At 40.0% G+C, this 14,452-nt stretch overlaps 1 protein-coding gene and 1 pseudogene across 7 annotated transcripts in view; one reads left to right on the plus strand and one right to left on the minus strand.

The window, feature by feature from the left end:
* Nucleotides 1-14,452, plus strand: part of SLC41A2 (solute carrier family 41 member 2) — a 126,814-nt gene that overhangs the window by 88,060 nt on the left and 24,302 nt on the right. Inside the window, exon 11 of one of the 7 annotated variants that reach the window (XM_086712486.1) lies at nt 14,312-14,347. The exons of the other annotated variants lie outside the window; for them this stretch is intronic. Coding sequence (XP_086568612.1) covers nt 14,312-14,332 — 21 coding nt within the window. The 3' untranslated portion in view covers nt 14,333-14,347. Of the gene's footprint in view, nt 1-14,311; nt 14,348-14,452 lie in introns of those variants that run through there. 7 annotated transcript variants of the gene reach the window in all.
* Nucleotides 7,076-7,614, minus strand: LOC112863507 (small ribosomal subunit protein uS17 pseudogene; annotated as a pseudogene).

A 14,452-nucleotide genomic window follows, 5' to 3' on the forward strand; every position in this document is an offset into this window, starting at 1 on the left:
TAATCTAAAACTTTTGGAGATTACTGAGTTAAAGTGTAGAGATGAGAAAACACAGAGCTCGTGTCAGAAAGAGAAAGTAATTCTTGGGGCGCCTGGGTGGCTCAGTTGGTTAAGTGTCCAACTCTTGGTTCCAGCTTAGGTCATGATCTTGTTGTTCATGAGTTCGAGTCCCACATCGGGCTCTGTGCTGGCAGCCCACAGCCTGCTTGGAATTCTGTCTCCTTCTCTCTCTGTACCTCCCCTGCTCGCTCTCTATCTCTGTCTCTCAAAAATAAATAAACGCTAAAAAAAGAGAGACAAAGTAATTTATGCCCAGGATATAACTAGGAAGAGAGTAGATGAGATAAGGTTAAGAAAGTAGATTAGGGCTCATGTAGAAAGGCCTTAAATGCCAGGCATGGGAGGCTGGAATCTATTTTTAAAATCACAAACACCCTTATGACTTAATTGATATTTTAAACTTTTCTATAATCCTGTGTAGTGCCTGAGAGTTTATCAAAAATCACCTCTTGAATCATTCATTCATTTATTCACCCAATAAACCTTTATTCTACTAGATGCAGAGATGGGTTTTAAATCCCAGGATGAATAAATTCACACCCTATCCTCCAGGACTAGAAGTCTGGAGGGAAGACTGCTACATGAACAAATAATTATATTGTAATATGATATACAAATGCTGGGGATAGCTACCTATAAAGTGCTTTCAGAGTTTGGAAGAAAAAGCTCTACCTGGGGAGTAATATTTTTCTACTGCTCAGTAGGGACAAAAGTTATTTCAAATGCTTTTTACCACTGGCTACCTTTATCACTGTAAATGATACCGTCATTTATCTCTGTGTAAGTATTGTGAAAAAGATGCATTCTTCAATCCGGTGGGAAATATTCAGAGATTGTTCTTTGGTCTATTGATAAACATGGCATTTTTAGAGCATGTTTCTATTTGCAACTCTACCTCTTAGCCTCATGGATTGATTTTACATTTATGTTTATGGCTCTGTGCCAACATACTATCACGCATCATTTCACCTGGGTCAATGAAGGATAGAAGTAATTTTTCTGAACTTAAAAAAATACTAGATTTCAGTCTGTACTCAGAGAAATCCTACATGTCTTTTTTTAAGCTCTACTTAAATTCTTACAGGTGAAGGTTGAAAAACTGGAGGAAAGATTGATATTCATTTCTCTGAATCTTGGTTACCTCTTCTATAACATGGGAGGAATAGGAGTATCTACAACAAAACTCATTTTGAAGATTAATGAGTGAATTATATGAAGCTTGTAACATAGCAGATGCTGTTTGAGTGTTAGCTGGTGCTCTTGTTATTAAAAATAGAATTATAAGTGGTGAGGCATTGACCTCTGATGACAATCGGAAAACGTCTTTTATAATCTTACAGCATTGATTGGCTTTTCTTATATATCTTTTACAGCTTTCATTTTTATGGGTTTCTCCCCAAGAATCAGATATCTGCCAGAGTAGATTTTTTTAAGTTGATTTATTTTGAGAGACAGAGGGAGACAGAACAAGTGGAGGAGGGGCAGAGAAAGAGAGAGTGTGAACAGGAGAGGGGCAGAGAAGGAGACAGAGGATCTGAGGCGGGCTCCGAGCTGATAGCAGAGAGCCCCGTGCACAGCTTGAACTCACGGAACCGTGAGATCGTGTCCTCAGCTGAAGTCAGACGCTTAACTGACTGAACCACCCAGGCGCCCCCAAGAGTAGATCTTTGTATGCATCTGACATTGTGTGTTATTCCAGTGGAATAGCTTAGAGCCAGATTGTAAATGCTCAAATCAAATCTTCGTGTTCTGATGCCGACATACGTGACACACATGTAAATACATATATGCACACACCTCTTTGGAAACTGAGGTTCAGATACAAGCCCTTCCCCTGCTTCCTTCAATCAATTCAGAGATGGACAGAAGGAAGAAATACTTTATTTTTTTTTATTTAAATTTTTTTTAAATGTTTATTTCTGAGAGAGAGAGAGAAAGAGACTAGCAGAGGAGGGCCAGAGAGAGAGGGAGATGCAGAATTTGAAGCTGGTTCCAGGCTCTGAGCTGTCAGCACAGAGCCCAACGCAGGGCTCGAACTCGTGAACTGCGAGATCATGACCTGAGCCGAAGTCAGACGTCCAACTGACTGAACTGCCCAGTCACCCCCAGAAATACTTTTTTTTTTTTTACTTTTTTTTTAACGTTTATTTATTTTTGAGACAGAGAGAGACAGAACATGGACGGGGGAGGGGCAGAGAGAGAGGTAGACACAGAATCGGAAGCAGGCTCCAGGCTCTGAGCCATCAGCCCAGAGCCCAACGTGGGGCTCGAATTCACAAGCTATGAGATCGTGACCTGAGTCGAAGTCGGACGCTTAACCGACTGAGCCACCCAGGCGCTCCCATAAATACTTTTTATTTTTTATTTAAAAAAAAATTTTTTTTTTCAACGTTTATTTATTTTTGGGACAGAGAGAGACAGAACATGAACGGGGGAGGGGCAGAGAGAGAGGGAGACACAGAATCGGAAACCGGCTCCAGGATCTGAGCCATCAGCCCAGAGCCTGACGCGGGGCTCGAACTCACGGACCGAGAGATCGTGACCTGGCTGAAGTCGGACGCTTAACCGACTGCGCCACCCAGGCGCCCCATAAATACTTTTTAAAGACAAAGCCTCCTTGACTACTTAAGGCTTACCTTTTACTCTTCTTTACTTGATTGGCTTCCCTTTTTTGATCTGGGTTAAATTTATATTCAGAACCTTGGTTTAGGTCCCAGCTCTTACCCAAATATTTTAGTCCACTTTTCCCATCCCTAGACTATATATTTTGATTGAATATGCTATAGTAAGATTTTCTGATGCATGTTTAATTTCTCCCCATCTATATCCCTACCTCCTTGAGGCTAGAGACCAGCCTTTCCCTATGGTATTCCCCGTGAGACATAATATAGTGGTTGTTTTTGAATTCCTGGTGTTTTGGGGCGCCTGAGTGGCGCAGTCGGTTAAGCGTCCGACTTCAGCCAGGTCACGATCTCGCGGTCCGTGAGTTCGAGCCCCGCGTCGGGCTCTGGGCTGATGGCTCAGAGCCCGGAGCCTGTTTCCGATTCTGTGTCTCCCTCTCTCTCTGCCCCTCCCCCGTTTATGCTCTGTCTCTCTCCATCCCAAAAAATAAATAAATGTTGAATTCCTGGTGTTTTGTTTTTTTTCCTAATATTCTTTGATGAACTTTCCCCTCTATCCCTCCCCACCCAATTCCCCAACCAGTTAAATGAAGGAAATCTGTTTGAAGGAAACCTCGTGCTGGTCTTATTATAATGACATAGTAACAATCATTTGCAGTATATTTGCATTTACTCAGATATCATCTCTTCCTGGAAGCCTTGCTTGAATCCCTAATCTGACCTGAGTGCCCTTATTCTGTTCCCATAGTACCCCGTGAATATCATTATTCTAGTTCTGACACATTATGTTGACTTTATCTGTTTCTGCGTGTCTTACCCCTTATAGAGAAAGGATCTTTGGCTTATTCATTTTTATTCCTTTTACCGAGCCCCATCCCTGGTGTTCAGTTAATGTTTGTTAAACAAAATGACTGTATCTTGCCAGCTCTCCCTCCTCCTTCACTGGAGGGAGGAGAAAAGTTTACAACTGTATTTAAGTCCTGGAAATGCCAGAAAAACTGAAACATCTAAATTTTCTTCTCCTTGCTGTCAATAAACACCAGCTTTCTCTCTTTGAATGACATGAGGATTGAAAAAAAGAGGCAGTGAAAAATAAAACACAAAACCCCCCAAATTTCCATCAGTGTTCAGCCAGAATTATAAAGTTTTACCGAAGCGTTTAGAGATGCAATGACTTGGTATCGAGAGAAAACAAAAGGTCGGGGGAGATAGATACAGCAGAATTGGTCATGCGTTGATCGTTGATAAAGCCAAGTGATGGTCCATGGGAGTGGTGTGGATTAATTTATACTGTTCTCTTCTATGTATTTGAACTTTTACATAATAAAGAGTTCTAAAAAGTTAAGGTTTCGTTTCAGATGTTAACACAAGAGTTTTTTCAGAGCATATTAGCTTTCTAATTTTGGTCCTGCAGCTGACTATTTCTCATATCGAGTGAAAAGTGAAACGTCAACTTGAATTTGAAATCGTTTGGGACTTGGAATGATTAAGTGTCTTTTATCTTATTTCGCCTCTGGCACACTCTAACTACATTTTTTGAAATTATTCTTTACTTTTTTTTTTTAAGTTTATTTATTTATTTTGAGAGAGAGAGAGAGAGCACATGAGCAGGGGAGGGGCAGAGAGAGAAGGGGACAGAGAGAGAAGCCCCAGCAGGCTCTACACTGTCAGCATGGAGCCTGATGCGGGGCTTGAACTCACAAACCACGAGATCATGACCTGAACCAAAAGCAAGAGTCAGATGCTTAACTGACTGAGCCACCCAGGCGCCCCGAAACTATTCTTTAAATTTAAAAATCTACTTACACAAATTACATTATTTAGGTATTTATTATGTGTCTTGCAATTAAAAGGAACCTAACAAATGTGTTTTCGTTGTGTGCAGTAAGGCCACTGAACCAGTCAGTAGCTGTGATGGATTATACGCTCACTCATGTTCTTGCCCAGGGCCCGAGAGCAATCAGGGTTAGTTGGACTGTGTCAAGGCCAGAGTAATGTGTGAAAGGCATTTTATTTGGTACACCAGTGACCATATTGCATTTTGAGTTTTCTTCAGCAGTAAGGATGGGTTGGTACCAAGCTAACCACCCTGTACTGCTTGTTACAACTTTTGTGATATCAGCCAACATTTATAAGACTGCCAGCTGTGGCCAAGGATGTAGTTTTGGGCTTTAGAGCGTTAATTTTTCATCTGTGTCACATTAGCCCATTGAACCCACAGCTCTGATTTTATAGAACCAAAATATACTTTCTTCTACAAACTTAGAGATGACTGGGGTCTTTCTCCCTAAGCAGTGATTTCCTCGGCTTCACATCTTATTTATTCAGATGCTCCGTTAACTGTTCAAAGCTTGTGAATTTGTGAAATGAAAAGCATAATATGGAATTCCGGGCTGTGATGAACCTTTTCGGCGTTTCAAGATACATCAAAGGGAATCCTGATGCCTTCTTCAGGATTTTCTGTCTGTTAATTCATTTGTTTGCCTTATTCTCTACATACAGTCTCTTTCAAGGATGTGGTATTTTGACAACATAATAAACCCAAGAAGGTACAAAAGTAACTATCAATCAAATAAGCAGACTGGCAATTTCTTGAGCAAAGAAGGAAAAGAGTACATTGTGGCTTGTTTCCCTATTTAAAGTCTCTACTAGTTTCCCTTTGTGTTTGAAATCCTAACCGTGCCTCCTTTGTAAAAACACAAAAGCATAAAGCTTGGATGACATACCCTCCAAGAGTCAAAAAGATAAGCACATAAGAGGATATTAACATTTTTTTTGCTATAAAATATTTTAATGGGAAAAAAAGACTTTTTTTATTTTCTAGATGCCTATTGAATTCCAACAAAGTGCTTGCTAATATAATTGGTAAATTATGAAGCAAAACCATTAAAAAAATTTTTTTAAATGTTTATTTATTTTGAGAGAGAAGAAGAGAGTGTGAGCAGGGGAGGGGCAGAGAGAGAGGATCGCAAGCAGGCTCTACGCCGTTAGCACAGAGCCTGATGTGAGGTTTGATCTCACAAACCATGGGATCGTGATCTGAGCTGAAATCAAAGTCGGATGCTTTAACTGACTGAGCCTCCCAGGTGCACCAAATCAAAACCATTTCTAAATGAAATTTTTAATTCCCTATTGTAGGCAGTGATTGTTTTGTGCAGAAAATTAGGTTATTAAGAACTCGACTAAAAATTTCAGCAGCACCAAATTCCATGAGAAATTCACTGTGAAAGTTGATTGTAGAAAACCTTTGCTTCTGGCTGTGTCTGTCTTTGCATGTGGGAAGACAAAATATTTCCATTAAATGGTGTAATGACAACAAGTTCCCAATATGTAAAATTTAGAATGATACGTATCAGGATTATACCAAATCCATAACACATGTAGTCTTCTAAGCACTGTGCTCGTTGCTGTACAAAAGAAATAGAAGACATTGACCCTGGCCTTTACCATCTTTTCTGTTGTGGGAGATTGGACTTAAATGCATGAAACAGAGAAAAGCCTGACTTTCTTCCCTATGATAGTAGAGTCTTCCTTTGTAACTTCAGAATCAAACTTTTTGCCAATGCCTGGATTTCATTCTTTAAAAGTGCCTCAGTAGATTTTTCTTTTTATGAGTTTATTTTTGAGTAATCTCTACACCTAAGGTGGGGCTTGAACCCACAGTCCTAAAATCAAAAGTCACATGCTCCACTGACTGAGCCAGCTAGGTGCCCCTTAGATTTTTCTTTTTCTTTCCTTTTTTTTTTTCTTTTTTTGAAGAGGAGAATCAGAGTATATATTGTAGCTGATGAGAAACTTCAATTAATATCAATAAATATGAAATTATTCTTAGCAAAATAATGATTCTTACACTTTTTATTAGTATGATTTAAAAAAAATGGAGTCCCCTTAGTTTTTTTTTCTTTGAAGTTTATCTATTTTTTATTTTTTATTTTTTTATTTGTTTTTAGTAATCTCCACATCCAGTGTGGAGCTCGAACTCACAACCCTGAGATCAAGAGTCACATGCTCCTCTGACTGAGCCAGCCAGGTGCCCCTTCTTAGTTTTTATTACTACCTTTTGGTAGACAGTATTTGATTTTGAATTTTACACTTATGTGCAAATTGCATGGGTTCATATTCTCAAGAAAAATTGTTCCCAGCAAATCCCAAGCCCACCTTAAATGAACAAATGTATGCCCCCATAATAAAATTTGTCATTAGGATCTTGATTAATGAATTTCCTAATAAGTGTTTCTGTCATATAAATAATAGTTCATGGTCATTTTGGGGCTTTTTGTTTGTTTTTTTGTTTCTGTTTTTGTTTTTTTAGCTCATGGTCATTTTGGGTTTTTTTTTTAGTTTTTTTTGTTTTTTTTTGACTGGGAAAATAATTTTATTTTCTTCGGGGGTGTGGACAGACGTCTAGTCTCAGAACTTCTGGAATTGCTTTTTGGTGCTAGCAGCCTTTGTGACTTTGAGCACGTTGAAGCGCACAGTCTTGCTCAAGGGCCGGCACTCAGCCCGCTGTGACAATGTCGCCGATCTGGACATCCCTGAAGCAGGGGGACAGGTGCACGGACATGTTCTTGTGGCGTTTCTCAAAGCGGTTGTATACAATGGAGGTTCGGATATAATGGAGGTAGTCTCGGTGGGTGACAATGGTCCTCTGCATCTTCATCTTGGTCACCACACCAGACAGAATCTGCCCTCGGATGGAGACGTTACCAGTAAAGGGGCATTTCTTATCAATATAGGTGCCCTCAGTGGCCTCCTTGGGTGTCTTGAAGTCCAAACCGCTGTGTTTGTGGTATCGCGAGAGTTTCTCCTTGCCAGTTTCCCCGGGCAGAATCCTCTTCTTATTTTGAAAGATGGTTGGCTGCTTTTGGTAGGCACGCTCAGTCTGAATGTCCACCATCTTCCCGGCCGCCTGGAAAAAGGCGCTCATGGTCATTTTGAAACATATGTTTGTAATATGAGTGTGGCCACGACACAAATAGTATAAATTAAAAACAAATATCTTCCATTTCTTATCTAGTAGAGTACGCTTGGGACAGAAACATGGTCTAGATACTTACTAAAAGAAGCACTGGCCACATCTTAGTTCTGAAGTCACATCCACGTGATTTAGTGTCATCTTAACTTTGAAGACATAAAATTAATGTTTTCACAGAAGGATATTTATAAGGCAGGCTGTCTGTAATCACATACATCACATACAAAGGATAAAGGAAAGAAGAGGGGAGATAAGATCCCAATATGAGGAATACTGTAGAGAGATTGGAGCTGTTCACAGTCAGTCATGAATCAGAGTTTCTGCTCTGCTACTTATTTTGTGACTTTAATCAAGTTTTGTAACCTTCCTGGCCTTATTTTTTTCCCCCTAACTCAGAGGGTAGTGATGAGAGCTAAGCTAATGTATATAAATTACTTGGTGGAATTTCTGGGACATAGTAAGTTTCCAATAATGGTAGTAAATGCAGTGTATCGTATTATTGTCAGAGGCATCACTTTTCCTTCCTCTCATTATTGGAGACACCTTCATTTTGACGCCTGTTCTTTACCACACAATTCCCTTCTTGCCCTTCTGATGAGTGGCCTAAGCTTTGGATAGCATCCTTGCATTGCTTGCTCTCATATTGACGTCTCTAGTCTGGACTCCTTTTCTACATCTCCAGTTATATGTTGAAAGATCTCTCAAACGTGAAATGTCCAAAACTAAATTCCTTGTTCCCCCATAATCTCTCCCATCTCAGTAGCAGGGGTGGGGAGATGAGAAGCCACAAGGGGTACAGTGAAAAGGGCAAGAAGCCAAGCTTAGGGCACACAGGCAAAGATGTCTAAACCTCTCCATCCTCAGCCCCTGATGCTGTAAAGTCCCTCTGGGATGGGGAGAGCCTCATTCACGTAGGCTTATGGCATGTGCACTGTTGGCACCCCAAATCCTGCCCGTCACAGTCATCACCATTATCCTGCTACTGATAAGTGTGTGCGTTGTGACAGGAAGACTCCTGGACTGGGAATAAGTATTTCTTTCTTTTTTTCTAAGTTTGTTTATTTTATGTTGAGGGGGGAGAGGGTCAGAGAGAGGGAGAGAATCCCAAGCTGGCTCCATACCGACAGCGCAGAGCCCAGTGCGGGGCTTGAACTCAAGAACTGTGAGACCACGACCTGAGCCAAAACCAAGAGTCGGATGGGACACTTAGCCAACTGAGACCCCCGGGCTCCCTGGAGTAAGTATTTCTGGCCCCTTCCTGTATTGTGACTTTAGCTAAGTCACAGCACTGCTGTGTGGCTTAGTTTTTTCACTTGTAACATTACAGTGAAGATACTAACACTAAGGTAACCATTTAATTTTAGTCCAAACTAGGACACTTTGGAGAGTGAAAGGGAGCTATTGATAATTAGAATGACCATCACTTCTGGGCAAATGAGGAAGCATAGTGACCCTAGCTATCACTCAGATCCCCTCCTGCATTCATGATGTTTGATTTTGTGAATTCCCACTTCTACAGAAAAGATGATTTGTTACAAAGCATTGTTGTATATATTTAGTAATGTATATGCTAATATTAAAATAATCTGCTAACTACAACAGTCTATTAATATGGAAATCAATAATTGCTGCTAAAGTAATATTAAGTTAAATTGGCTTTTATGGGTTAGCCAGAGAACCAAAGCAATACAAAAAATGTTGTTTTCTTGAAAAATTGTATTCCAAGTCCGCTAACTTTTTTTTCAAAAAATAGCTTATTTTTAATGGGTCTTTTTTTTTTTTTTAACCCAGAAGTCTGGCACTTCTTTCTGCCATAATTTGACTTATATTATAGTGTTCAGTTATATTTCTTCTGGATTTTTTGAGAGGAAGAGCGTAATGGTGTGTGTGTGTATATATATATATATATATATATATATAGGCCAGTTCATCACCTCATCACCTAAATTATATATTCTGAAAGTTTCCCATCTCTGATAGTTCCTTTCTTGGGATTTGGTAATCTCAGCCACTTTTTCAATATATATAAGAGTTTCAAAAGTGGTGATAGCAAACAGTGTATGGCATTTATTATGAGCCATTCACTGTTAGGCACCTTACATATATGAACTTGCTGAGTACTCTCTACAACTCTGTGACCTACGTTATGCTGTTCCCATTCACAGATGAGGCAGGTGACATAGAAAGAAGTTGACGGACTTCTCCGAGGCCACACAGCAAGATGGAGTCTATAGTCTGGACTCCTTTTTTTTTTTTTTTTTTTTTTTTAAATTTTTTTTTTCAACGTTTTTATTTATTTTTGGGACAGAGAGAGACAGAGCATGAACGGGGGAGGGGCAGAGAGAGAGGGAGACACAGAATCGGAAACAGGCTCCAGGCTCTGAGCCATCAGCCCAGAGCCTGACACGGGGCTCGAACTCACGGACCGCGAGATCGTGACCTGGCTGAAGTCGGACGCTTAACCGACTGCGCCACCCAGGCGCCCCTATAGTCTGGACTCCTAACCACTATGTTTTACAAGAATAAGTTTGACACTTCGTTGTGCTCTTAGAGGTACATGGTTCTTAGGATGGCAGTTTCTGAAGACTTAAAGCTGCCTTTTGTCTCTATTTTGTTCCATCCTCATATACCTTCCAGCCTGGCATTTTGCCTCAGAAGGGCATTCATTGCACAGAGTTTACATAGAATCTTTGTCTACTGAAGTCAGGTAGGAATCCAGTCAAGAAAACAAATGTCCCGAGAGAAGCACAAAGCACTATGGGAGTTCAGTAGTGGGAGTTTTTCCCTCCATGGGGAGGAGGATTTATAATGGATAAAATTTTGTTTTGTGGAATCCATAGAAAATGCCATTTCAGCAAAAGGAAATAGCATTAGGTAAATGAGGAAAGTCAGGGCATTTACAGAAAATAGGAAGAAAATTTATGGAACATAGGGGCTTATGTAAAGAAGTGATGGAAAATAAGGTTGAAAATTAACAGATTGTGGCAAGATCATGAAGGATCTTGAAGACCAGACTGATGAGTTTATTTTGTTTTACAAAATGATGATTTTCAAAATTTGTTCCCCTTGCAACAAACTTGTGAGATCTGATAACATTTCATTCATCTGTTGCAGGGAGCATAGTATGTAAGGGCTTGGGCTCTGGTATTCACCACTTATACCTGTGTCAGCTTAAGCACAGTAACCTCTCAGGGACTGTGTTTTCTCATCTATAAAAAGTGGCTAAGAATAGACCCACCTTGTTGGCTGTTGTTATAAGGATGAAACGAGATAATCTATGAAAGGTGCTATTACAGTTTTACTATTTTATTACCATCATCACTAGTAGCTGTGGATTACTGGAGTAATGAGTCTCTTAGGGGATCAGTGACAGGATCAAGACCTATGGAATTTAGCATCAAGAGTCCCTACCATGATTCTGATACCCCAGTAATTGATTGGAGTCATTCTTCTCAGTAAGGAAGAATGTAGCCATGTGGTGGCAACCTGCCCATAACTGGAATCCCAGGATAACTACCCAATAACTGAGAGAGTTAATTGGCTCAGCCCTAGGCAAGTTGCTTAATTCCTTAGGGGTCTCATTGTTCTTGCCTGCAAGATGAGGATAATGACTCCTCATTGTATAGTAGTAATAATGTTTAAATGTGTGGCACATAGTAGGCCTTATTAAATGGTGTGGTTATATATATATATATATATATATATATATATATATATATATATATTTTATTACAACACTAACTCAAATCCTATTCCCAGATGGCATCACAAAGGAAGGATCTAAGCAATTAGGGGATTGTAACAGGTTGCCTGACCTCATTCCCATTCTTTTCTCACTCCTCAAGATTCAAATCCACCAGATTTCAAATGGGAAGTAAGGATCTCTTTATTCTTTCTGCATTCTGTCTCTGTTTCTTCATTGGTTTCTGTTTGGGTTGAAGGCAAAGTATGAAGAGAATGGTAAGGAAATGTGAGGAGAGGGTCAACAGTTGCAGGAATTTTCTTCTCTTGTTCTAAAAACACCTACTTAAGCTTTGCGAGTTGATGAATATGTTACCTTAAGGTAGACAGTTGAAACAGGTGAATTTTTGAGATTCCCTTTTCACCTTGTTTTGATTGTATTTTTTGTGATACGATAGTGTGGTGACGCTATCGAAGCTTAGGTTGTAGGGTCTTAAGATGGAGACGATTTCCCAAATCCCTTTTTAGGATTAATTCTCTAGACAAGCATGCTCGGGCTCCAGGCCAGACAGCCACAGAAGATGAAACGATAGCCTGCCTCATTGGAGACATAGCATGCTGGATCCCTTGGGTAGTGAGGCATTGAGAAGGGGAGCTCTCTTCAGGCTTGTCGACCCTGATGAAGACGAAGGTAGGGCCAGAGACGCTGAGCTGTCTTTTCCTAGTGTTCTGGTGAGCATGTAACCACCCGTGCTCGGAATCCTGCTGAGACTGCAGACGTGACTTAGAGCACTCATCCATCACCGACAAAAAAAAAAAAAAAAATCTTATAACACAGCTATGGGAAAGCACTTAATTGAAAAATATAAAAACCATTACTCAAATTTGCCAGAATAGAGTCCTGGTTAATTGTGATTCCAGAATAGTCACTGTAAAAATTCTGACCTGACCTGATTTTATCATTTAAAATGTTTAGCTTATTTAAAAACAAATGTTTAGTGCCATGCCACTTTTAATGGGGCGCCTGGGTGGCTCAGTCGGTTAAAGCGTCCGACTTCAGCTCAGGTCACGATCTCGCGTCCGTGAGTTTGAGCCCCGCGTCGGGCTCTCGGCTGATGGCTCAGAGCCTGGAGCCTGTTTCTGATTCTGTGTCTCCCTCTCTCTCTGCCCCTGCCCCGTTCATGCTCTGTCTCTCTCTGTCTCAAAAATAAATAAAACGTTAAAAAAAAAAAATTTAAAAAAAAATTTTAAAGCTAAATGTCTATGTCAGCTCTAGTTGTACTTATTGAAAGGAATGTTTAAACAATGTCAAAGGAGGATGAGACCATCATTCCGTATCTAAAATTAAGAGACAGTTGAATTTACTGCTCCCTGTTGTGAAGTAGTTACCCTGGGATCAGGCAAAATCTCTCTAGGCCAGCAAACTGCCATTCTTACATAGGGTTTAGGGTTTGGGAGTTGAGGGTTCAAAAGCACAAGTGGGCTGATGCCAGGTGGAGAAGTACGGTTACTGGGGTGTGAGTAGTGTTGTTTGCTTGGCCCCAAGCCGTATACTTATTGGACTGAATTTGTTCCTAATTGGCTACTTCAGAAGCAAGGACTGTCATTGATTGGCTGGCTTTTAAAGTGTGTTCAAGAATGTAAGTTGTTTATTGACTGAATGAATTCGAAACCACTTCTGTCGGCTTTTTGTTACATGGTGAAAGAATCATCAGTGTTTTCCTGGGAATGTGGGAACTTTCGAAATTCTCAGTCCCCATTGTTCTTAACTCAGTCAAAGCTCCAGGAGATCATTAAGGATTGTCCAGACCTTCCTCTCTGTTGTTGATTCTTCTTGAAGATGGGGTTTCATTTGTGAAGATCTGATTTTCAGTTTGTATCAATCAGCATGATTTCATTTATTTCTTTGAAGCATTTATTGAAACATCTGCCAGGACAGTAACTGTAGAAGAATTTGAGGTGCTAGACAATAAACATCAAATGACTCTGAGGCAAACAAGAATAATTAGAAGTATTGGGAGGGACTAGTATATATTTCACTCGCATAACCTAAGATTTTTCAGGTATGACCAAGAAAACAAGTCTTAGGCATTCCCTAGGTGGCCAGACTGCCTTTTCTTTCAGCTTAGATATAGATTGCTGTATTCTACCTGTAATGTTGGTCAGGTATAAATAACATGAGTGTTAGTAATGGTTTCAGTTGGCCAAAAGAAAGTCCAAAGCCATTCTATTATCTATAACTGGAACTGTTATTTTGATAGTCTTGTATGGACGCTGTCTACTTGTATGATCATCTCTGTTCTGAGAATCTTGGGTTAATAGTCAAGTTCTATGAATCATCTGTTCCTGGGGGTGCTCTGGAGAACCTGTTTTTTTTTTTTTTTAAGTTTTTTTATTTTGTGAAAGAGAGAGAGCATGCATGAGTGAGGGAGGGCCAGAGAGAGAGAATCCCAAGCAGATTCTGCACTGCCAGCACAGAGCCCAACACGGGCTCTGTCTCACAAACCATGAGATCATTACCTGAGCTGAGATCAAGAGCTGGGGGCTTAACCGACTGAGCCACTCAGGTGCTCCTTGGAGAACCTGTTTTAGGTTCTCGACTAGTATTACCTTCCGGCTCCTCTAAGGTCTCTTCCATCTTTTCCCCCAGAGGGTGTCCATCATTGAGTCTTATCCAGGGATCATGTTTCGTTTTGTTTTGTTTTTAGCTGAATAATTGACATTCCTTTCAAACCGGGTTGTACCTGTACATAGACAAAAAGATCAGGGATTATTTTATTCATCGTCATAGACTCAGCACCAGCCCCTAATGCAGTAAATAATTATCAAATACATTCAGCTTTATATAATTCTTAGATTATTTTAGGCATTTCAGTCATGTTTCTTTTTGATTCTGATCTCACTGAAAGCAATAACTATGTCATATTCTTTTCTGAGTAACCCAGAAAGCTTATCACAGTGTTTTCTATGTTAGGTACCAATAAATATTCGTTAAATTGGATTCAAGATGCATTGAGCATACTTTGGAAATTTGGGAAAATACTTGACATGGTTGCTAACCGCTTGAGCAGAAGACGCCAGACACAAAAAGAATACATAATATATTATTACATTT

The sequence above is a fragment of the Puma concolor genome, chromosome B4 (genome assembly GCF_028749965.1).
Source record: "Puma concolor isolate L17-30 chromosome B4, mPumCon1.1.hap2, whole genome shotgun sequence".
Classification (NCBI taxonomy): domain Eukaryota; kingdom Metazoa; phylum Chordata; class Mammalia; order Carnivora; family Felidae; genus Puma; species Puma concolor.